Source organism: Nymphaea colorata, chromosome 4, assembly GCF_008831285.2.
Source record: "Nymphaea colorata isolate Beijing-Zhang1983 chromosome 4, ASM883128v2, whole genome shotgun sequence".
NCBI classification, from domain to species: Eukaryota; Viridiplantae; Streptophyta; class Magnoliopsida; order Nymphaeales; family Nymphaeaceae; genus Nymphaea; species Nymphaea colorata.
The window spans coordinates 20675151-20700314 of NC_045141.1; the positions used below are offsets into that span (position 1 = coordinate 20675151).

At 37.1% G+C, this 25164-nt stretch overlaps 2 protein-coding genes across 2 annotated transcripts; both read right to left on the reverse strand.

Moving 5' to 3' along the window:
- Positions 1-1024: 1024 nt before the first annotated feature.
- LOC116252776 (serine carboxypeptidase-like) lies at positions 1025-8973 on the reverse strand. Its single transcript, XM_031627301.2, has 9 exons — positions 8428-8973; positions 7617-7785; positions 6725-6844; positions 5672-5815; positions 5447-5597; positions 2068-2156; positions 1705-1963; positions 1447-1580; positions 1025-1361 (listed from the first exon to the last, which is right to left on the reverse strand). The coding sequence occupies exons 1-9, from the start codon at positions 8790-8792 to the stop codon at positions 1236-1238; spliced, it is 1557 nt and encodes a 518-aa protein (XP_031483161.1). The 5' UTR covers positions 8793-8973; the 3' UTR covers positions 1025-1235.
- A 1437-nt stretch (positions 8974-10410) lies between these two features.
- Positions 10411-24009, reverse strand: LOC116252926 (uncharacterized). Its single transcript, XM_031627550.2, has 11 exons — positions 23716-24009; positions 23568-23633; positions 21792-21926; positions 19258-19360; positions 18249-18319; positions 18033-18137; positions 16836-16869; positions 13036-13136; positions 11760-11819; positions 10773-10982; positions 10411-10695 (listed from the first exon to the last, which is right to left on the reverse strand). Exons 1-11 carry the CDS (start codon positions 23848-23850, stop codon positions 10603-10605), a joined length of 1113 nt encoding a protein of 370 aa, XP_031483410.1. The 5' UTR covers positions 23851-24009; the 3' UTR covers positions 10411-10602.
- Positions 24010-25164: the final 1155 nt, after the last annotated feature.

The following is a 25164-nucleotide window of genomic DNA, read 5'->3' on the forward strand; positions in this document are numbered from 1 at the left end:
GAATGCAGAATGCGTTTTATGAGTTCCACCAATTTGGTAGGACAGAAGAAAGTGCTGCTTTCTTTGGTGGGTGTTCTCCACCACTGTAAACCATGCTTTAAGATTGTTTAATTGCTGGAGTGTTTCAAACAGTGTTGCCTTCGAGACATTGTATAACGGGAGATGCAATGTTCAAAATATATAATAAATGTACAACCAACTCTCGTGGCGCGATGCAGACGGATGGTTCTAAGTATACCACTTTTGGTGTATTCATGTCTGCGGTGATGTCTATTGGTTTACTTTCTTCTTGTTTCCCTCAAAAAAAAAAAAACCATCAAACCAGTTCAAAATTTTATATATGCATACAATCTCCTAGTACCTACCTACAAATCTTCCCACCCTACCCATTCTTCTTTATTCCTGTTTTACTTGTCGTCCCTAGCCTCTTATTTTCCTTCTTTCTCTCTGTCCTCTCTCCCTTTCTCATCCTCCTGATCTCACCAGGCCTGCGTGAAACTCATCAATCACGCCCCTCAGGCTAAAACTCTCCCACAGTCACTGTCGCCTCAATCAAAGAGGTTTTGTAACTCCACCCAAAGTTGATACAGTTGAATCAGGTTGATTAATCCACATACACCCTAGCTTGCGTCAGTTTCGACATGTAGGAAGATTATAGACCAAGTCATAATAATATAATGAGATTCGGAAATACTGAAGTATTTTCTTTGTGAATATATTATTCGGAAGAGAATAAAATCGGTTGTCATCTCCGATACTAGGTTTTTTTATGTGCTAGAAACCTCTTTCCCTTATGATTGTCTCCCTGACCTGGCAGCAGAACCAAGAGTAGGAGGATGAGCGTGACGTCTGGAGCAACTAACAGGAACTCTCTCTCTCTCTCTCTCTCTCGTCCATCGCGTCCAAGAAAACTTACATGAGTCCCTCGTCATCCAAAAAAAAAATACTCTATACCAAAATAAAACGAGATCATGACAAATGGTAGATGCAACTCGTTTTCTCCATTGCCAAATGACAGCGAGCGGTAACTAATAGCAACTTCCTTCCCGTTCTTTGTACTGCTTTTCTTATGACATTAGCCACCTTTCCGATGCTTAGTTTCAAATCAGTCACTTACGGCATCTACGATACCCTTAAAGAGCTACAGGGAGAGGGAAAACACCACCGTCTGTCTAAGACACCGTATAACATGGTATATATGTGGTTGCTAAGGAAAAACAAGTACTTTCTTTTTTTCACAGGGCAGAAACGAGGGCGTCTGAGGTAACGCCATCACTGAGTTTTCCTTCCATCCATCTCTTCAACATTTCAAGTGAGGCTTTTGGTTGGTCCATCGGTACCATGTGACCAGCATCATGAACCTGTTGCATGCACCAAAAAAGAAAATTCACAAGTCGCACACACATATACACACGGACAAGACACACACATAGATAGATACAGAACCTTGAGAAAACTCAGATTTCCGTAAGTTTTTAACAGTCCTGCTTCAGAACCATCAACCGTAAATGGAACGGTAGGTGATGCAACAAAATTCTGATGACCAGACCACTCCATGGACTCCACCCACCTCGAATTACCTGCCACCAATAACACATTTATGAGCTGTAGATTTAGGTCCCTTGAAGTAGAAAAGGCAAAATTCAGGATAAAGTTTTCGTCAACCAAATACTGGCCTCTGCATGACAAGGTCTGCTTTCTTACCGAGCCAATTGCAAATGAGGTCATATTCCCCAGCATATACTAGCAGCTTGATTCCATCATCGATAAGCTTAGGAATACCAACTTCCAAATTCCTCATCCAATCTGTCAGCATTGCCTCGTATACGGTGGGACTACAAGAAACAAACTGTATGTCACCAACACCAAGTACATCTCGGACAGTCATTTGGTTCAAGAATTTCTCCATATTTGAGAAGTCATAGCATAGGTTCCCTTCACATTCCTTTCGGATGTCATAGTACTGTACTCATAATAGACAATGTCAGAATAAAAAAAAATTGGAACTTCAAATTTTCTGAGCACCAAAAAGGAAAATCTATAAGCCTACAAGAACTGAATACCTACATTGATTTTGCCAGCAATTCCCAAGATTGAAGAAAATATAGAATTGCAAACCAAGTACGAAGCCAAGCACGCAGCAGTTCCAGTTGTGCCTGAACCCAGAAAAGAAAAATGAAAATCAATTGGCTAGAAACCTTTATGGCGTATTTGGGTGACATACCTAACCAGGTTAGAGAATGAGTTTTAAGTTAAAATCGAGTTAGGTGATCAAAACTCAGTATTAGGTTGTTCTGACGATGCACTTAACTTAATTAAGAGAAAACTCGGCCGTATGTAAACCAAGTTTAACCCCGATCATTCATGAGGCCGACCAGGTTTTTGAGACTCCCTTGCTTGGTGAGGCTCACTCCCACAATTTGTGGCTTTATGGGCATCTCCAGCAATCCTCTCTCAGATATCATCTTCAGTGACCAACTGACCATCATGTCTAGGCATACAGTATGCCAACTATTACATTCTCTGACAAAATTCTCTCTCCCTTGTGGTTGTATGGGCATCTCCAGCAATCCTCTCTCTCAGATATCATTTCAGTTACCGTCATGTCTAGGTATACAGTATGCCAACTATCACATTCTCTGACAAAATTCTCTCTCCTCTCTTTGTGCCACTGTTGAGTTGCAACCCTTCTTCAGCAATCGGGTGCAGCAAGAAATATGGAGGCTGATGGCCATTTGTAACCTATGTCACAACTCACAAGAGTGCGGGGTGCAGGTGCCTTTTTCTACTTTTATTACTGTACATAAAGAAAGAAAGGAAGAAAGAGAGAAGAAAAAAAAAGAATAAAAAATATTTTGAACATGAATAAGAGAGGGTGCAGTTGGGGTGCATGTCGGAGCCGCATCCGTATGAACACCAGCACAAGCATCGTGCCGACACGGGTGCGGCCTTTTTTTGAAGAGTATGTGTGACATAGTTTGTAATTTCTACCCTAGTTCCTTGATTGCTTTTGATTGTTCCTAACATCAGGTCATACCTTTTGTTCAAAGGTAGATCAAAGTTTCAAACTTCAAACTACACTAAAATTCACCAGTGGTTTTTGCATTCAAAAACCTCAAATAGTTATTAAATTTACCTTTGATATTGTTATAGGTTTCCATTCATTTCTTTTCCTTGTTTATTTGTGCTTCTATCATGTTCTATTAGTTCCGTTTGTGTTCTTTGTTTTTTCTAGTGCTATTTCTACATCTCATTTGTATTGTTTACTTTTTTGTATTTTGCAGTTTTTAGGCTTTCTATTTTCAGGTTTTTTTCAGGTATGCTTTTGTTTCTGCATTTTGCGTTTGTGTTGTATTTACTGCGAGGTGTTTGGCTTCTAAATAATTGTGGAAAATTAGCTAAGATTCAAATAAGGAACATACAGTCAACAATACGCAACCCCTATCTTCTGTTAAGCTATAGAAAACATATCAAGCTTATTATATTCATCACAAACATGACTTTCTTAATAGAAAACCTACTTTTTCTGTTAGATCAGAAGATATATGTTTGACCCCTTGTGAGTACATTAGTGAGGGCACATGAAAGATCATACGAAGAATGATTGATTTCCACATTCTCAATACATTCTACAGCAAAGCAAACATGCACACTCATTACAATCCTATTATTTCCTGTTTATACACTAACCACTAGTTAATGAAATTCTAAACAATTTACCATGTCACATCAAAACATTCAAAAAGTTACTCTCATTCTTTAGAGGGTTCTCCCCTTCTTAGAAATGAATAGAAAAACTTCTCATAGTTGGTTTCATTATTACATATTTAGCATGTTTAATGTGTATGACTTTTTAATGTTAACCATCTGATGGAAAAATAAATGTAAAATAAACAAATTTGGATCTTAATATAGACCAAAATCCAAATATTGATGTGCATGAATTTTGATACACTGAAGTAGTTTGGAGTCTTGGACAACTAGATTTGAAATTTAAGTTGACATAGTTCTTACTTCTTATGCTAATATCTATTAAATTGATCAAGTTCTTCACAATACCGTGTCATTGTCAACCAAACTATACCAAGTTCTATAAAGCAAAACTAAGTTGGCAATGCCATCGAGAAAAACTGGTTTCCAGAAGTTCAAAAACTCCATTACAAAAACCTACTTTTAGATGACAATTTTTTAAATACTTGTTTTCAAGCTTTGAACAGCCTTGCAGTTGGCAGGCTAGATTAGTTTGACTCTTAGCAAAGACATTATCTCACAAGAAATGGAATCAATAGATATTCTAAGAATCATAAATTTTGTATGGACGAAACTGCCGATTCTATGCATCTTGTGTAAGTACTTTTGGGTAAAAAGACGATACGCATATCTTTAAAACATTTATGAACTTCAAATGGTCCGCAACCAGCACTTGATGTGGTAAATAACAAATGATTCTAGCTCAAGCAAACCACCATAACCTATGGCAGTTGATTATAACCTTCTTAAACTATGGGCCAACATTCTAAGATGAAAATATGGCAACTATACTCCTAGAATATAGATGAGAATATAATTAAAAGGGTGGGAAGAAGTAGTGTATAATAACAATCATAGGTGCCCGTAACACAAGAAAATAGCAATCCAAAACCTTCCCAAACAATTATATGGTTAGAAATAGTAAAATAGGTTTGGGAAATCAGCCTGAACCCATAATTTGTGTGAACTCTTTTAGCCTTTTGGCCGCTAGTATTTAGCAGAAGTCTAACCCATTCATTAACAGGTCGTATTAGCAAAGTGGGAATGTGTTTAAAACATTAAACAGTCAAGCGAAGCAATCGACCTGCTAGGCTAACAACAAGAACATAAAGGTTGGTCCAAGCCACTCCCAATAACTTGATTCTAGAATGGAAAATTAGCTTCCTGACACCTCACCCATACTATCTCTCTCCATCTAGGCTACAGGAGCAATAGAACAATCACCAGATCTGTACCATCCAAGGCTCAAAATAACAAAAATGGGAAAAATGGGATGAAAATGCAATAGACATATTTTTGTGTTTTTGGAGGTTTTTTCATTTTTCTTGTTAATATTGAGATATTTTCGAAGATATCATGATATCTGTGACAATGCATTGGAATAGAACAGTTAATGTACATTTTGAAATGAATACTTAGATTTATGACCAAGAGTTTGGAATGGTCAATCCTTTTCCCTTCAATTGGTAAAATCAACTCTGTGCAGAGGACGTGGAAGCGCATAATTGAAAACAAAAAAAATACAGAACATATGATATCAGAGAAACAGGAAGACTGATGGGAAAAAAAAAAAGAATTTAACCACAAAGTTTTATTAACAATTCAGAAGCTGGTAAAGTGCATACTTGAAAACAAAAACAAAACAGAACATATAACATCAGAAAAGCAAGAAGATTGGTGGAAAAAATGAATTTACCACAAAGTTTTATTGCCAATTCACAGGCTGGTAAATATTTGGTGATTCTTTTGTAATCAGACTCCTTGATTAATCCCATTTCCAGTGCATAGTCTGGATATGCTCTGTACTGGATTGCTGGATCGGTGAGTCCATTACCAATGGCAAAACCCTGCAATTCATGATTTCAAGGTTAAGTAAAGGAAAATAAACAAGAAATAGTCCACATCTTGGAAGCAGACAAACCTTCAGATTTATGTGAATGCCTTCGTTTGCATTGTTTCCTTCATAAACACGGCTTGCAAATGCAGGAATATAGTGGCCAGCATATGATTCTCCAGTAATGTAGAAGTCATTTTTTGCAAACTCAGGGTGCTCCTTGAAGAATTCCTGTCAGGAATTTCAAAAGTAATAGGTTTTTTGCATGCCTTAGCATTAAAAAGAATACATAACCCACAGAAATAGAACAGAAAAATGCATATCAACAGAAGGAAAATTCTGAAATTAGCATCAAGTTCAAAGGGATTCTGTTAGAAAGAGGTAAAAAATGCAAATTCCCCTGGCAACTCAGAAAATCAGTAGTTCTATCCATCACTGGAAAAGGAGGATAGTGGACGAAGATCTCTCATGAGACTACGTGCTCCATCCACTGCTTCAATAAGACTAGTAGTAAAATAGGACTACAGGCCCAAAAAACATAAGTAGATGACTAGCCAGCCAATTTCTGGCATAAGACACAAATTCATTTGACAAAAACAATCTCTTGACAACAATAATATGACAAAGTCAGAACTTAACTCAGAAATGTAAACTCAATTTTAAGGAGTTGGGACTTGGGAATGCTAAAACTAAAAGTAAGACGATGTTTAATTTTAAATTGCTCAAACAAAAAATGTCTCATTTGGAGACTTCAGAACATATGAAGCTTCTGAAAATTACATAATGACGAGAACACAAGTAATAATGTTTAGACAAATTCCTTCTTAGTGATGCACTGCAGTAAATGCATGAAACAGAAACCAATTGACCAAGGTTTCTTTTCCAGGATTAAAGTAATAATATAACACGTACTAATCTGCCATAAAAGATTGGAGATAACCATGTCAGTTTAAACTTTAAACCATTCAGCATAGCTGGTAGCACCAGGTATGTATACCAACCTAACATTTTCACTTCATTGAAATATCTTGAATGAACACCATAAATACTTTTATGGGGGCATGAGCTCCCATGGGATCATTTAACAGAATCACTTCAAGTGCATGAGGATAATTAATAAAAAAGGACAGATTTTTACACCTGCAAGAAGTCATACAGATCATTGCTAACTCCCTTTTCATTATGACGAATGTCTCTTTTATCAGTGGTGTAACTAAAACCAGTTCCCGTAGGCTGATCAACATATATGAGATTGGATACCTGGAACAGTACATTAATAAACCAAATTAAGATATCTCCCTTGGATAAAAAAAATATGAATCCAGAATGTGCATCATTAGATACTATTACTCCAAATTAAAGCTACACCAAGTGCATGAGCATGTCAAGGAAGGTATAGAGGCAATTCAGTTTAAAATTTAATCAACATAAACATATAGCAAATTGGGAACTTTAATGGAAATAAGTAGTAACTTTCAAATCGCACCTCCCAAACCCATTACCTCCTTGTGTGTGTGCGCAAGGGTGTCTGTGTTAAGGGGGGAGGGGGGGAGAGAGATGGTTTTCACAATAAGATTGTGATGCTCCTGATTTATCGTGCTCTGTTTTAGAAGTCAATAAGTGACAGATGAATGGTATTTGCAGTGGACTTCGTTCAAACTCTTTTTTGTCAAGAGTATGCCAAAAAGGTAGTGAACCTTTGCTTGCCCTACACGAAAATTCTCCCATGCCATTCAGTTGGTCTTAGATCTGATTGCCAAAGAAAGTTAGCAAAAACTAAGTGGCACTGTCAGATGGCTGGTATCTCAACGACTCAACCCATAAGCAAGACAACAAGTTGTTCAGACTTGTAAGAGACTTCTGTGAAAAGTACCTAGAAGAAGAGTCTACTACTTGATTTTGCAAGTTTCTCAGTTCACTTCAATAATGCAAACTATAAAGCAGATGGAAATGGCATAAATAGATAGTAGGATTGCGCATCTGAGGAAAAGAAGGAATACAAATAGCTTAATAAGTAGAACCAAAGCATTACCTTGTCCCATCCATAATCGTTCCATAAGAGAGACATATTATCAGCTATGGTGAATGGTCCATTCTCATAGAAGAGCGCCAATTCACTGCTGCAGCCAGGGCCCCCCGTCAACCAGATGACCACGGGGTCATCCTTGCTCCCACGAGATTCGAAGAAGAAGTAAAACATACTACAAAAAAGAAAACACGAAGGGAATCAAAAGTAGTTTTGTGAATGGACTCATGAAAAAGCTTCACGAAAGTAGTATCTAGCAATGTCTTATTGTGTTCTAAATACTCCTCGGTGCATATACATATCACCCTTCTTCTATATTTTATCGATATACATGTAGCAGCAACGAGCAAATGCGATATGCCAAAATGATAGATTTCCCATTGGTAAGTATGAATTCATGAAAAAGACATTTTAAGCTTCACGAAAGTAGTATCTAGCTGGGTCTGATTGCGTTGTAAATACTCCTCGGTGCATACAAATATGACCCTTCTTCAACATATTCATGTAGAAACTACGAGCAAACTGCGGATATGCCAAAACGATAATTTTTTTCTCTTCGCAAGTACAAATCAGGCATTCATTTCCAAACAATCTTATTAGAAAGATTTAACCGCGTTCTAAATGGCCTTCAGAATCTATAAATTAATCTAATTCGCCTTCTGAAAGAGTTCGATTCATTATTGTTCAATTTAACGCCCACTCATCGGCACCAAATGGCTAATATGAGCAGCTATGGATGGCATCCCCCATGCGCAACAAAGGACCATTGTGATCGTCTGATTCTAGAGAATACCATGCAGATGGAAAAAGCAACTACCTGGCGCCATATGTATGCGGCAGACGGTAGTAACCAGCATGGTGACCAAAATCCTCTATGGAGACGGGACTGGCAATGTTGGGGAACTTGAATCTCCTCTCAACAAGAAGCGGAGAACGCTTAAGGCGATGTTCGCCCTCCGGTTCCCTCTCCAGCAGTTGGTTTCCAGGGAAGAGATTCAGTTGGCGGATTAGCTTCTCCGCTTGGCCGTAGGGGTAACTCGACCTCAAGGAAAGGGGACCGGAATCACCGTCATCAACGGAAGACGATGGCCTCGACGCAAAGACAGAGATGAGGAGAAGCAATAACGAAGAGAAGGAAAGAAGGAAAGAGGGTAGAGAGAAGACAGCACCACCACCAGCCATCTGATATTCTTCTTTCTTCGATCTCAGACAGGGGACGCCATATTTTATGTCTTAAGGGGAAAGAGGATGGGAATCGTCCTCCGAGGAGGGAGATGATTTTGTTTCTCCAACGCCGCAAGGCACTCGATCACAAAGACATGGAAGAAAATTAGAAAAGAAAGTTGAACGCTTGGCGTTGCTCAGAGTCCAGACTTTATTCTTCTTCTTGTCTAACATGTAGAACCAACTAACTTTTGTAAAAACCGCATACTTCCTCAAATTTTCTAATCGCCTCATAGCTTTCGTCCTTTTAACGTGCATAGTTTTTTTCTTTACGCCTACACAAGTACACCAACTCCTCCGGCAAGAATTCATGATGTTGGGTATGCTTGAATAAAACTCTCTCTTTCTCTCTCTCTTGAGTTTTTTATCTGCATCTATTGCATTATTGATTTCAGTCGCTAACATAACCCCAAAATCAGAAGGCTGTGGTTGTCAGGTTTCATAGTCATTGTGCTTTTCTTGCAGTTAGTTCAATGCCCACATCCGTGTCTGCTTCTTCATCTCAACACCAATCTGATGATCTTAATATTTAATTGTTGTTCGTTTCTTTGTTTGTGTCAATCTGATTTCAGTTGGTATTCACATGCTGAACATGCGACGAGGGACATGAAACTGATGTTGGTAGCTTGAAGTAGAATTTTATCAAACAGAAGCTTTTAAGTGAGAAAATGCAAATGGGAACCGTCCTTCTTCCATTATTTAGCATAAAACGAAGAACTTATCTGGAAACGTCATTTCTTTCTAGAACGTTGAAAGTGATGCGCACAAGGGACCTGGACCGCATGCACCCAAGTGCCCGTCTGTTACGTCACACGTAGCGCCACCTAACGGCCTCTTTTCCTGGTCTATCTGAAACTAGGGAGGCCCTGAGGAACGGCTGGTAGCCTTCTGGTGGGCCAACCGTTTTTAAAGGGGAAAATTTCATTTAGAGGCCTAACTTTTTATACAAAATAAAAAAAAAGGAGGTTAAGATTGTGCAATAAAATCATGTAAGGTTTCAAAAGAGCAGACCAAGTTCCAAGAGGGCTAGCTCAGTGAGGTAGGACTTAAGAAAGAGTGGTCAAAGTATAAACCTCATGCGGACGACCCTGCATGGGCTTTAGATTGCAACCTGATATTATATCCTGGAAGAACTTTACTTGCGTTAGAAGCAAAAACTAAGTTGGTCAATATTCTTCTTTCAAAACTTTCAATACTCATTTTAAATCCCAGCATAGAAACTTGCCACCTTCGGGCTTGCACCAATCAATGGCTTTGGGCGAGCAAGGCTTTCATAGTCCACGTTACCGTGAAGGATAGAAATAGCTCGAACATTTATCGTGCTTTCAGACTAAGTCCACTAATGGGTCTGCAAAGATCAAGTCATGTAGGTCTTAACCGATCGAATTGCTTGCTTAACAGACCGGGTTTCAATTCTCAGACGTTCTTTTGCTCATATTTTGCCCACGGACCTTGGGAATAAAACAAAACCGATGTCTTATCTAGCACCTTAAATTCGTGGTCGTAATTCCTCAAATTAGACACTGAAATTACAGGGCATGGCTGAACAGGAGAGTACTGGGCATGTTCTTAAGGATATCGCACCAGTTGATCATTCCATTAAAAATCAAACTTGCAAATACAACAAAAACCTTATCACTTATAGGATTATGAGTACATAAAATCATCATTTCCTGTTACATGAACAAAAAGGATCCAACTTTCATGAGAAAGAATTCTAATGAATTAAACGCGTTGAATGGCCACAAGAGAGATAATGGCAATTCCGCTACCGAGACTTCAACAGTTGCTGACCCCGTAAACCATTCCAAAACGCTTTTGCGGTTACAGCCTTCTTTCCAGGAAGTTGTAGCTCTAAAACCTGGCCCACATAGGAGAGTTTCATCTGATATCAATGGCAAAAGATGTCATAAACCCAAAAAAAAAGTGCAAGGTTACCTGCAACAAGGAACTATTTGCACATGGGACCACCAAGGCTTCTCCATCAAAAAATATGCACATCTCATCATGCTTGCAGTTACTGTCATTATTGTGGGGAATACCAACTCTTGTGGTAATGATCTTGAGCTCTATAGTGTTGATCTTTTTATTGTTATCAACCACTTGAATTTTGGCTCGGGTACCTGGCCAGCCTGCAAATGCACGCACCTGCAATAATAGTCAATTCTGAAGTACACGAAGTATATAGAACTAGAGTTCAAGACAATGTTATTTGTATTGTACGATACGCATGCGTATTGTAAGATACGTACCGTATAGGTTTAGAAAACCTATACGGTACGCTTACGATACACGATACGCTCATGTATCATAAGCGTATCGCCCGTATCATACGATACGGGAAAAAACACAAAATTTGTTATATTTGAAAGTTTAAACGCTCCTCCCTCTCTCTATTCTTGTGTTTAAAGACTCCAAGAGATGTGGGAGGGAGAGATTTTGCCCATTTTCATCAAAAATAACTGAGGATTCATAGATTTGGGAGATATTACAGTTGAATCATGAAATATGATAACTATATGTTTTGAACTTATGAAATTGTGATGTAATCTAAGTCCTAACAATCTAAGTCCTAAGATTCTATAAAATTTTCAAAGTTTAAAATTGTGATGGATGCTTATTACGTTACTTTGAATCTCTGATTTCTCATTTTTGAATGTGTTGTTGATAGTTGATACACATGAATGTTCCTTATGTATAATGATCTTTTTTATATTTGAATACATATTTCTTGATTTCTGATTTTTTATTTTTTCGGATTTTTTATGATTTTTCTCTATTTTTTTTATTTTAATATTTTTAAATTAAAAATTAATTTTACGATACGCTACGCGACGTTTGCGATACGTTACGATACGGCGTACAGGTCGGCCGGACCGATACGCGTTACCCTACACCTTTTACAACATTGGTTCAAGACACTACCTTGTTATGCAAGACCAGTGCTTCTTGATCAAAGTTCATCCATGATTCCTCTGACCTCACCTGCTTAATTTGAATCAAACAGCATGTAATAACCGATAAAAAGTGAGTGATGAAGCAACAAATAATCAAAAACCCATCCTTGCAGCTTCAAGATGGAAGTGAGTCAAGAATGTCACTAGCAGGTGTAAAAGCATAATAATTGCTGAAATCATGGAAAGATATTTTACCGTTCCAAGATAACACCAGCCCAAAAATTATCACTTTCATTATCCATCACACTCTGATCTTTTCTTATGCACAACTTTATAATAATATATATATATAGATACAGTGAGCTACAAAAGCTGAATGTATGGAGAAATAGAGAGAGAGAGAGAGCAGTTCAATGCCAATGCGGAACTTGGTAAATCTTATTTTTGACAGCTATTTTTAGATATTAACATTGTTCATATGCCAATTGTAAATGCACAAGGCTGCCGCATTAACAAGCTTCAAAAATCATGACATTAACATGAGGGGCATTTTGCACTGTAGGCTCCAATAACTGAAGGTCTTTTGAACCTTTTTTAATCTTTAGCAGCCAAATGCTACCGTGTTCCTTCCACAAACTAGAGGAACATATCCAAATAAATTGTTGACAAGATGAAGAGCACAAACAAGAGTACACGTGTGACAGGTCAGAGAGAGAATGCACATATTGTGTTTGTGTGTGTCCACATGCCACTCTAGACTACATGTACGCACACTAAGCAAAGTCAGGAGAATCCATAGATAGCATGGTGAAAGATGAGAACATCACTACATGAAGTTTCTAGCGATATCCTTCATGAATGATACTCATTTCCAGTAACTATAACAGCTGAACAAGTCTTAGGTATTTCCTGCAATGGAGAGTATTTTGTTACAGATTTGTGTGAAGAACACTATCCTCAATCAAGTGGGTCTGTACTAGACAAATGACCAAAATATCAGCAGGCAACACGTAACGAAAGCAAGTCTAACCTAAACTAATCAACTATATTCATATAACGTGCCAAGGTTCATATCCCCAAGGTTCAAAGACAAGACATGGATAAAGGTTGATATAAAGGCTGGAACCGCTGCCAATGATGGTTCCCACAATATATGCACATAGAATCCTAGCTGCGAATGTAAGAACGCACACATTTCTGCAATATTTATGCATCATAAAACAGCAAAGGTTCTCTTGGAAACAAAGCAATTGAACTCCACTATGAGCAAAGGTAGCTTCAGATCACCCATATGTTCATGATACCTTAGGTGCTAGAGTGGCCAGTGTGTCATCTTGCTTTTCAGCTTTCTCCATTGCTGAACCATCCAATATAGAAGGCAATTTACCTAATAATAAATTAGATCCTGCAATATATAACACCATTGGCCTAAAACTCAAGCTGAAAAAATAGAATTCAAAAGAGAGGAAAATAAAATAGAAGCCCAGAAATCATGGTATTACATCATTGAAGCTATCTGGTCAATTTGCAAGTACATGTGAGGTCAGCTCCGTGGTTCCAGGATAACAAATTAAACTCCATGTGATCGTATTAATCACATGACTATCATCACCAAGACTGCTCCCAACTATATGGAGACTAGCACTACCATTCCAGTATTTACGCTTGTCCATATTATAACAAAAAGAACCATCCCCAGAACAAGAAATAACCAAAGCTCTTGTATAAACCTAGGGTTTAGATATAGATATAAACTTTAACATAAAAAAATAAAGGTGGACTACAGCCTGAATTGTGCAATTTTCAAAAGCCACCAACCTTTTATTCACTAATCCCCTATACTTGCACCAAACCAATGACAGACCAATACATTTCTATTATCAAACATGCAACTCTTTCGGTTTGCTAACTTAGAAATTTCTTTATTTAATGATGATTAGAACAAAGGTGAGTAGGAAACCTAGAGTTCAATACATAGAGATTGCATTATAAATCCTCATTCATTGATCTAACCCACCACCAGTGAGGGCTTAACATGAAACAGATACCAGTTCCAGACAAACACAGATCCACTAAAAAATTATATACACCAGTTGCAGATTGTGTGATAGACATAGTTGGTGGATCTAATGAAGCCGATCAATAAGACCTGATGCTGCCCAACCACTTTCATTGCCATGCGGCTAAGTCACTTGAGCATGTGTGTTAGGCACCCCCCCGTGCGTCGACGCAAAGCATGTGGGTGTGGGTGCAGATTCACATCGGATTCGCCTCCGACGCAGCTCCAGCAGAGTCCAATGCGGTCAGCCGCACGGCTTTGTCCATTTTCTGACATGCACCTGACTCCTGTCAATGACGAGTCGGTGCGGTCAGCATGCGTAGAGGACAATCTGTCCTCTTTTTTCACTAAAGTTTGAAGTTTTGAAAGGCTCACACTTAGGCTTTAACCCTTTCACGTGTGGGCAGTGAGCACCTCCCTCCTATGTCTTTGACTACCAAGTGTCCTACCTCTGGCGAGCAGCAGATTTTCCCAGCGGTGAACCGTCCTTCATTCAAAGCGACCTCAGGCATTCAAAGAAGACCGGCGGGCATGGCAGTGAGCATTAATTAGTGACGGCAACCTAAATCAGTGATTTCGTCTTTGGGTAACTGGGTTTGTGTTTTACAAATCTTTCATTTTTCTTTTTTGGGGTTTCTTACAAATGTTTTCATGTTTAATATCATGTTTATTTCGTTCTTTTTTTATGTGTTGGCCTGTTTCCTACTGATTTGCCCCAATTTATGCATGTTGTTCTGAGTCACTTTTTCATTGTTGTTATTTGTTTGTCGTTAAGTTATTTTATCTTCGTTTGCTTCTTTATTTTGTTAAGTTGTTATGATGTTATTTGTTAATCAATTTCAGTATTTCTGTTCTGTATGAGCCACGTTTTTTCTGTTGAGGAATGTTGTTCTTAGTTATATGTCAGTTATTAGTTAATTCCACATAACTTTTTTGTTTTGCAGTTTTACTTTTTAATTTTACTGAATGCTGGGTTTAGTTTTTGTTTTACAATTATCAATCTCTCATTGCTTGCTGCAAGAATTATTTAGCAGCCATGCAATACACTCTCTGCACATGAAGGAAACTAGGTAGATTGGAAAAGGATAAGATGATGCATGGCTGCATTTTGAGTATTTGACATATTCTTATGATTATATTTATTGGTTAGTTATACCTATAGCTTATAACATTGTCACTTATTTTTATGATTATATTTATTGATTAGATCTTAAAAAGTATTATCCATAGTGTGTGTGTGTGTGTTATATATATATATATATATATGCGGATCTACACTGAAATTTTTTTGGGATTTGCCACACCCCTCACTCAGGTGACATAGCCATGCAGGCTACATCATTTCAGCTCTCTTCTCTCACCACATGTACTTTCGAAACCCTAAAGGCCTAAACTAAAGCCTAACATTACTAACCTAATTTAAAAAGAGAGAAAAAGAAAAATAAATATAAATCCCTAACATAATCACAACTTCCATGTTTATAATTGTCTTTTGATACAATACTAATAAAAGTATTAGGAAAATCAGTATATATTTATTGTGTGTGTGCGTGAAGCACTGTTACAAATAACAATAATATTTGACTATTCTCAAAGTATTGTGAAAAAAAATGACAAAAAACATATGAAACAAAAAAAACAAGGAGAAAAATGTTGGGGCATCTACAACCTTATTTGTGATTTCACAACTTCATAATTCTATAAAAAAAATAGTAGAAATATTGTAATTTCATGGTTTTCTCTATTAAGTTATTAACATTTTATACATTTTAAAAGTTTTCAGTTGATCAAGATCTTCTCAAGTAAAACAATATTTTGAACTAATACCTGAGAAAAATCTTACTAATAAGAACCTGAGAATGTCATTTGTCATGTCATTTGTGACACTGATTCAGAGCAGTAAAAAACTTAAAACAACACACTAAATATTTAAAGTTTAGTAGTAAAATAAACTATAGCAGCAGTTCTAGATATGAGTACATAACTGCATATATGTATACATACATATGTACACGCCATGCATATATACAGACATAATAATATGTAATATATATAAAGGAAAAACTACTTCAAGTAGCACAAGAAAAAAAAATCTGCCTCAGATGGCAAAAGCAAAAAAAAACAGACTAAAAAGAAGAAAAAAAATAGGCTACTAAAGAAAAAAACCTAGGCTTTCAAGTAACTAGGTGCTTTCATATGGTAGCTTGCTAGGAAGAGCTAGGTCAAGCCACGAACCTAAGGGCCTAGGCACAAGCCTAAGTGAATTTTTAACGACATACTCAGTAACCAAAAATTTCATCTCTCCCTTTCTCTCTCTCTTCAATTTCTTTCAGATTTTATTTTTTTCTTTTTTGGTTACCCTGTATCAATGATTAAAGCACGAAGTCCATTTTCACAGTGGTGGTCAACAGACAAAAACTGTTCTTCTCAACTATTTGTTCTTTGAGTTTTCATGGTCTTCCAAAGTTCTTTTAACAAAAAGGAGTCATGAACTTCATGAATCTTTGAAGCATGATAAGATCCGTTTTAAGAAAAGTTCTTAAATTGTTAGTATCAAAATATGATATAGTATATATATGAACTTTTATTTTCATCCCTTTTTCCTTATTCAACAATTTTTTCCTTTTTCCCTGATCCTTTGTCTTTTTCATGCCTATTGCCTTTTCCTCAAACTTTCTTTTTTATTTCTATCTCCTTAATTGTTCACAACATACGAAACTGCCCAAAGAATATCAGACCACAGAAAAGACCTGCCCTTGTGGAAGTTGCATTACTCCTAAATGACAGTACCTAATGAATGGATACACCTCATCTAGTTGAGCTTCTAAAGATAACGGTAAAATGTACTCACACTATCAAGAAAATCAGCAATTCCTTGAAGCTCCTTTGGACAACCAACTATCATTCAATTGAATTGCCCAAATGCTTACTTTTAGCATTGGAAATATACAACGTCAGTACAAAACAACAAGAATGCAAACTAATAACAAGAGGACTGTGTATTCTTGCTAGAAATAAAAAACTGCAACATAGATAAACCAATACCTCGATCAAACAGTATGGAAAGCAACTCGGGTGCCTACATGGGAAGATTGACATGGCTTAATAATTCATGCAACTAACAAACAGCAGAAATGCATTAGAAAATATATAAAAATTTAAAAGAGAAATAATACAGAACTTAATGCATGTCAAAGGTTAAAATTTACGTTTTTCACCCGTGAATTTTTAAGGACCATGATCATAGAATAGACTGATAACTATCCAAAATATGCATTTGGACAAACTTCCCCTTAATCGATAATGCTAGAAGTAACATCTGGCAATGCCCCACTATGGAGTACAGGTAAAGGTTTATAACTTTATACATTTATTTGACTACATTAAGAATTTCTTTGCCTGAAGTGTGAAAAAAAAAAAAAAAAAAAAAAAAAAAAAAAAAAAAAACTTGTTATTGTAATGCCACAGTTTCGTTTAGAAGAATCAGGTAATTTCTTGAGGCAGTTAGTTGCTAACTTTCTTCTCACAGCATGTCATCACCATTGTTACAGGTTTGAGTTCCATGAAATCTTTTATTAGCTAACCGGTTTACTTATCTCAGCCATTTCATGCATGAGGATCCAAGAACTACTTGTGCCACATTGGTTTGGGTCATATTAAATATGGATGCATTCTCAGCTCTTATGCATCATCTTCCAGATTAATCAGGTTCACACAAGTCTAGTTCATTCGAAGAAGAGGCCTTTTTGTTGGTTGCGAGGTCATTACTTTATGCAAGCATTTTCAGATATTGTATTACGGCAGCTCTCTGTTAAGGGAAGGTGTCACTGTTGTCCTCTTGTTTCATCTTGTTCCCTTATTCAACAAATTTTTCTTATTTCTTCCCCAATTCTTGGGACTTTTCATGTGTGTTACCTTTTCCTCAAACTTTCTTTTTATCTGTATCTCTGTATTTGTTCATAATATCTTACTTAATCTTAAGTTTTCTCTCATTAGTAGTACTAAATTTCATCTACTTAACCTGACAAATATACTCTTGCATCCATCACCAATCTACCTGAGAGTACACATGTCCCAATACAGTATAACTAATTAGAGTTAGTTTTTCCAGCCACTGCAATAGAAAAGCAAACACCACATATGGACAATAATCTACATCTTGTGGCATGAATACATACGAAGATGACATGAATATTTTAAAATAAAATTCTGAAGGTTCCTTGTTCAGTTGCAAGGATGTACTTTAATATGGTCATCAACTTCTAACTTCTCTTTTGCAATAACCGGTCCAGCATCCAAAGCTCGAACTGTATATGCAAGTGAAACACCAGTTTCCTTAACACCATCCTGTTGCCAAAGTTTAAGAAACATGTAATATGATTGGCATCCAAATATAAGCCAAATGAAGAACAAAACTAATTGAATCTGAGCTTGTACTTGTAGCTAATAGCCTAATACCTGTAAAGCCCTTTGAACAGGAGCAGCTCCACGATATAACGGCAACAAACTGGGATGAATGTTAAGAGTGCCTACGAAATTTATGGAACTAATCATTCCACAAGCAAAATTCTGGACAAGATTTTTAAAAAATCAGAGGTTCTTTTCAATAATCAATATGATGCTTAAGTTGTCATATTGTTGAAAGGACTGTTAAAATCACACATAAAAGATCAATCTGCATCAACAATGCAAAAGTAAGGACTGAACTACAAACTTCGAAAGGCAGGGGCAATTTCACAGCCTACTCCATTAGGCAGGACCTTTTGCAAAACAACCCAAGTTTTTACTATATTTTTTGTTCTGACAACCATTAAGATGCTACAATCAATAACAGAGGATGTAGGAGGATGGTTTATATGCTGGCTCCTCGCTGTAAGCAGACAGGTTTTCCAAAGGCAAAGTCACTGTTTGAGACATTACAGTAGTGCTTAGTATGGTACCCCTATTCTATTAACTAATAATTTTCTGCATGCATTTTCAAATGTCGTGCAATCAACCTTACGAACTGGTCATGTCTCCTGCAAATATTTTGAATAAAAGGCACAGGAAAATTACTAAGCAACTGAAAAAATGCTGAATACTTTAATTTCAGAAGCACAAGAAGTCATCCACAGATTATTTACAAATTTGTGCATCACTGACTCACATCAGATACCAAATATACAAAAGTCCACTTTTTTGGTATCAGGAACCAAATCTTATTAAACCTATGATGGTCAAATTCATTACATAAAATAATAAACTGGAAAATATCAGCCTAGAAAGGCATATATTCCAAGCATGCCCAAAAAATCTAAACCACTTGGAACATAACCTGTAAAAATTTTAGATGCCCTTTTCATGGGAAACTACAAGTATATCACCCACTCCACCATGGTGATTCAAAATAACATGGTTCATGTGGTAAGACCAGAACAAAAGAACAAATTACTATCAACAACAAGCTCAATTCAGGTTATCAACTAACCACACTGTGGTATCTCAAGGAACCTTCTAGGCAAAATATTTCCATAAGCTGCTGTAATGCAAACATCCGGTCTTAGGGCCCTTAAATCAGCTAAAAAATTTTCCTGCATAAAACTACAAAAAAGATTCAGGAATTAAGAAGCCTTAATTTTTTTTCTTGAAACAAACAGGCCAAGGAGAAAATACCAAAGCAAGTATCATACAGGGAAAAAGATAGCTTGTGGATTGTGCTTAAACAATTTCACAAAATGCTCAATTGAAATGATGTAGTGATGTTAACATCAATACAAACAAATTTAGTAAGAGAACAAGATAAAGTAGCTAAAAGCAAAAGCTGCACATTTAATTGAGAAAGCAAAGGGTGGCAGATTGTTTTAGACTTTAGTACAAGTCTATGAAAGGTGCAGTTCATGTTAACAGAAATTTGTGAACCATTTAGACCCAATCTAAAGGTCTGGTAAACTTCGTTCCAGCCAAAAAGTAGGAAAGATCCTCATTTTGATGTTCCTTGTCCACACTGAAGGTACCATAAAATATTTAAGTCGTTTGCTGGATCAAGACAGCTGGAGAAAATGTTAGCATCATAGAAGATGTCATTTGTAGCAGAAGGCTATCCTCTTTTCCAGAAAGCTATCATGTGAATGCCCTAAGGGCATGCTATAATTCAACCAAAGGCATAGAAATTGCTGCTTAGCTGATCTTCCATATGAACAATTGACATTTCTTTCTATTTGGATATGAAAATCAAAGACATGATTGATCTCTTGCCTTTTTACTCTGCCATATACAAACTTGTTGAATCTCGGCATACAAATTCTGTAAAACTATTTTCTTGCATAAATGCTCTAAGCACCTGCATGGATTGACATTTTCCCCGTTTAATGTATCTAAGCTTACCCTTGTTCATGGATGCACCATGCATCCTTAGCCATTCAAAGTTTAGTAAGATTGATTGCAAATTCTTACTCTGCCAAACCAAGTAGGAATCATTATTTTCAAGCATAGTTGTTATCATTAGATGTAACAGGGGTAACCTCCCTTGTTAGAATTTAAAGATTAGACATTATGTAAGTATACATATGTATATTTCATATATACTGTCATACATCTAGTTTCATGTATGATTTGTATATATGAATATCTATGTATGCATAGGTGTTTATGTATTGTATTTTATTTGTTTCTTCTTCCTTTTTATGTACTTTTTTTTATTTCTTTTCTTTTTCTTTTTTTACCTTTTCTTATTTTGTAAAGGGGAACTAGCTGTTGGGAGAGCTTCCAACGGCTAGATTTCTAGCCGTTGGAGCTGGCCCAACAGCCAACTCCTCCTTCTTCTCTCCCTTTCATTGTACTATAAATAAGGGACTGTTGTCCCTTGTTTTGTTAAGGCTTTTAGGCCTCTCTTGTGTTCTCTTCTCTTGAGATTAGTATATTTGATATCTTCTCCTCAAGTTTGAGGTTTGGTTGTGCATTACCTATTGAAGGTGTTGGGATCTTCAAGAGTGTATCTCTTGAAGCATTTGCATTCTCAAGATTGGGACTGATTTACATCCCTTTCATCACAATGTCCAAAGTTGACCCTCAAAGGAGTGTTGTCTCAATGACAACAGCAGTTAATAAAAATTGTGAATAGCATTGACCGCATTAAAACCAACAGCCAAACCAATTTCCAACTCAAACAGTAATACAAGCTCTTGCCAATAGCAGTCAGCACTGGATGAAAATAACATAAGTTCACAAGATGTAAATTTCTTCGCTAATTTGATTTCTTCAATTCCTCCTACCAGAAAAAACAACAAAGGATTAAAATTGAAGCCGTTGCTGAAAACTTTACCCATATTTTTATTCTCCGGTCTGGCCAAAATTCCTATACTAACCATATAATGTTGTTCTAGCTGATCCAACAGTGGTCCAAACTATGAGACTTATTTCCAAAAATTCTCAATATTCACACTCTAATGAATGTCAACTAATTAAAGCCAATCCAGTTCTCCCTTCTTATCGCAGCTTCAAGAATGATAAATAATGTTTCCTCTGCTCTCCAATTCAAGCTGCAACCTCTCGTTATATGATTCCTTAGTCCAAATACCATATTATGTAGCACAAGAGGGGGAAAGCAACAAGGATAGTGAGAAGTTACTTCTCATTCATTAGCATTATAATTACTAAATCTCTTATTTAGTTATACCATTACTCTTATTATCGTGACTAACATTGCCTGAAATGCATAAAAAGTAACAATGAGAAATGTGCCTTCTAAACAGGATATCTACAACAGAAACCCCAAATATGTTCATCATAACGTGTATATATGGTATGGAAAAGCAAAACATTCTATGCAGAACTCCTGGTATACAAGAACAAATGTTTAAGAAGACAATACAATGTTATTACTTATTAGACAAATCCAATAAGCTAATAATCGAAAAAGAGTATTAAAATAAAATTTATGTTAAGTCAAATTTAATAATAAGCCAACAACAAACATTCTCAAATTAACATTTTAAGTGTAAGAAGCAGATAACAAAAGTTTACCTCCCCAGCTTTCTCAGGTGTAAAAATAAGATGATGAGGAAAGCCACTGTCCAGAGCATGTTCTGCAACAGGGGATGGAAGTTGCCTTCTCCCTCTAAGCCTAGCAGAAGGTGGTTGAGTGACAATTGCTACCAACTAAAAGGAATTATCAATTACTTCCATCACGCTAGCAACATAACACCCTCTGGTACCACCGTACCAGCATTTGGAAGTTTACAGGAAATCCATGCAAAATGTAATAACAACAATTGGGTGAACTAACAAAAAAGTGCAGCTAACTTGGAAGTTGGTTCAAATATTATGATATTGAAATGAAATGATGGATGAACAATGACCATATTGACATGTGATGATTGATATTTGAGTGGTAAAAGAGTGCATATCCTCTTCAACAACAAAAGATGACTTTAAAGGCAACATGCACTATCCAGTGAAAGGAGTACAAAAGGAATCTGGTTAAGCATAAGGTTACATCAACAACCACCCTAGCTTTTCTCCCCTTCTACCTTGGCAACATTTGATGGTATATGAATGTTCTCTGCCCTAAGACTATACTGCCTGTTTGATTATTACACATCAATGCTCTCTTTTGTTTAAATCAAGAGACCTGCAACCTGGATACTGACACCATGTTGAGAATTAACATTCCAAGGATCTCTGGTATTTCCTCTGGTCTTAACATTTTAAATTGCTTCAAGCGTCTAAAATTTTGATTAGTGATTTTCTTTCACTTTCTCAAATAGCAAAACCAAGTCATTATAGACTGAGTTAACCTGCATCAATGGTATCCAAGCATTTTAATTTTATATTAACGCAATTAGCAGACCCCTTGGACTGCTTCAGGTAGGCATTTATGCTTCTCTTATGATCTTGATGATTTTATCTAGCCTTGATTGGGCTTCTTAATCATTAGATTAGTCTGTCTTCTACTTTTCAGGAAGAATTCCTATTTTTCTGAGGGCAGAATACTACAAAATGGATAACAAGGCTAAGCTTCCACAAGCAACGGGTTTGGTAATTTGAGATGAAAAACAAAAGCAAAGGATGAGTACAGTAATGAGTTAAAGTTTTAGGCCAAAGCAAGTCTCAATGACAATCAAAATGTCGTTCAAAATTTGAAAATCATGATTAGTGCTGCTTGATTAAACGAAAAAAGAAGTTCTTGTATTGCAGACTTTAAAAAATAATAATAAATAATATGAAGGAAGGAAAAGGACAACAACACGAGTTGCAGCGGATTATGTACACATGGATTCACATCGGATTATTTCCTCATGTGAATCCATGCGTTTATTTTTATGTATTTTCCATATGTATTATGTACACATAACAGATGCCTGAAGACAGTTGTATCTGGAACCAAGTCACTTTGGCGCTGTAACCCGTTCGTGTTGCAAAACTCTATCGTTCTTTTAAGTCTTCTCAAATCTGCGTTTTCATTAGACAGATAACTATAAGCTTAACATTTCAAAAGTAGGTCGTCCCAGCATGCTCACCTTCAGGCTTCAGCATACACTATCAGGCCTTATATGAAGGAACTCAATAGCCAATCTAAAAATCTCTAGATAAAGCATCTTCTCATCGTGGTAGGGCGAAAGAAGAAGGAAGCAACATTAATGCCTGTCGCTACTCGACAAACAGTCACCACATCCAAACGACTTCTTCCTTACGTCGTTTGGCGATCGAGTTTTTAATCGAGTAAACGACAGCACGTTGTTCGGATGAAAAGTCTCAGATGAGCAAGAAAAGAAGAGTGGATACTCAAGAAAATCCCACCTCAAAGATGGAATCCGCGGCTTGTGAGGCATCCATAATCTTACCAAGAACATTCACAGCCACCACCTGGCATATGAAAGGGCGAGTAAGAAGCAAGGAGATGGGAAAGAAAGAAGTAAAAATGGAGTAGGAAAGATAAAGAACTAGCCTGAGGCGAACCAAGGAAGACCAGTCGCTTCTTGCTGAAGACATTGTCATCCAAGCCCTTCTTCCCCCTCGGACCTAATCCCGATGCGCAGCAGAAGCGTCGGCCAACCAGCAGCGACGAAGGGGAGGGCGGCATTTCCCCCACTCTCGGACGCGCCTTCCCTTCCTGCTACTACCGTTGTTGCCGCTACTGCTGCTACAGCTATGGATGACCACAAAAGCCGGTGAGGAAGCGGGGCTTTTCGAGTCCGAGCCGACTGGTCCCGGAGTTCAATCGAGTCCGATCTGCACTCACCTGCAAATGGGACGATCGGAACGTTTCCAGATTTGGATCATCAAAAGCAAGATTAGAATTCGGATCCGGAAAAGCAAGCCCGTTCAAGAAACGGACCTGGGTTGAGTTCACATCTCGGTCCGCACCAAGTACCTCTAATGGAGCAGTCTGATTAAAATAAAAATTTATTTAATACTTAGCAAAGGGGATAAAACCACCGACCGCTTGTAAAGAACTTGCAGAACGTGATCTCGGGATCTGCTTAATAAAACATTAAAAATGAATAGTTTGTGAATTAGATAAAAATCAAACATATATCACAGGATAGGAAATAAAAAACCGTAACGGGAAGAAGTTGAACCGACCCTCATGTTTGGTTTTCCGTCGGACGGCGAGTTTTACGGTACTGAGTCGCCGACGATCAAATGGAGCAGAGACACGAGCCAAGCTGCCGCCCATCTCAATTCTCATGCCATGTGGCCGTTTTTGAACCGCTGGATTACTCCAAATTTAAAATCAACACATATGATGCCGTAATGCAAATATATAACAATCAAATATATCAAAATATTGACATGATATTAAATTAACTTTCAGAGGTTAGTGTAGACAGCCACCATGAGGCTCTGCCACTGGAAGGCTCTTTCTTTCACGAGATCCATCAGATGGGAGGAAGAAGGAGTTTGATTTGCCGAATCAAACCCTGCTGGAGTTTAGGCCTCCGACAATATTATTAATGCAAAATAATACAATTTGCGATACGCGAGAGGATATCATCTAAACATGTGTGAACAACTTAATTTTACAAGTTAGACAACATTACAATTTCCAAACTTGGGTTTGTTCAGAGAATTAAGTCTATATCAAGCAAGTATGTTGACCCATCATGGAATGCCTCTATGCTCAAATGACCTTACCGACTGGAGAGAATATGCGGGGTAATACAACCTCATTCTAGTCAGATTTATGATACGGTGATAAAATTATACTATTATTGGTTACCACGGTCGGTATGGACATTATAGGCAGTCCGTAAGCTGTTATAAATATGCATTTATGTATCACAAATAATTATAATTCACATGATAAGCTTCATAATCTAATCATCATGCGTATTAGTGAAAATTTGAACAACAAATGACAACAACCCATTCCAATTAAAACGCGTCGGTGCCG

Bases quoted from the DNA above. Each gene is read 5' to 3' on its own strand.
- LOC116252776 (XM_031627301.2), bottom strand. From the start codon at position 8,792: ATGGCTGGTGGTGGTGCTGTCTTCTCTCTACCCTCTTTCCTTCTTTCC. The intron at 5,816-6,724 runs GTGTAAAAATCT...AATTCCTGACAG, and splicing joins ATCTGTATGACTTCTTGCAG to GAATTCTTCAAGGAGCACCC. The intron at 1,581-1,704 runs GTAAGAAAGCAG...TATTGGTGGCAG, and splicing joins CCTCATTTGCAATTGGCTCG to GTAATTCGAGGTGGGTGGAG.
- LOC116252926 (XM_031627550.2), bottom strand. From the start codon at position 23,850: ATGCCGCCCTCCCCTTCGTCGCTGCTGGTTGGCCGACGCTTCTGCTGC. The intron at 23,634-23,715 runs GCTAGTTCTTTA...TTCATATGCCAG, and splicing joins TCTTCCTTGGTTCGCCTCAG to GTGGTGGCTGTGAATGTTCT. The intron at 18,138-18,248 runs GTATTAGGCTAT...CTTTGGCAACAG, and splicing joins CTGTTCAAAGGGCTTTACAG to GATGGTGTTAAGGAAACTGG.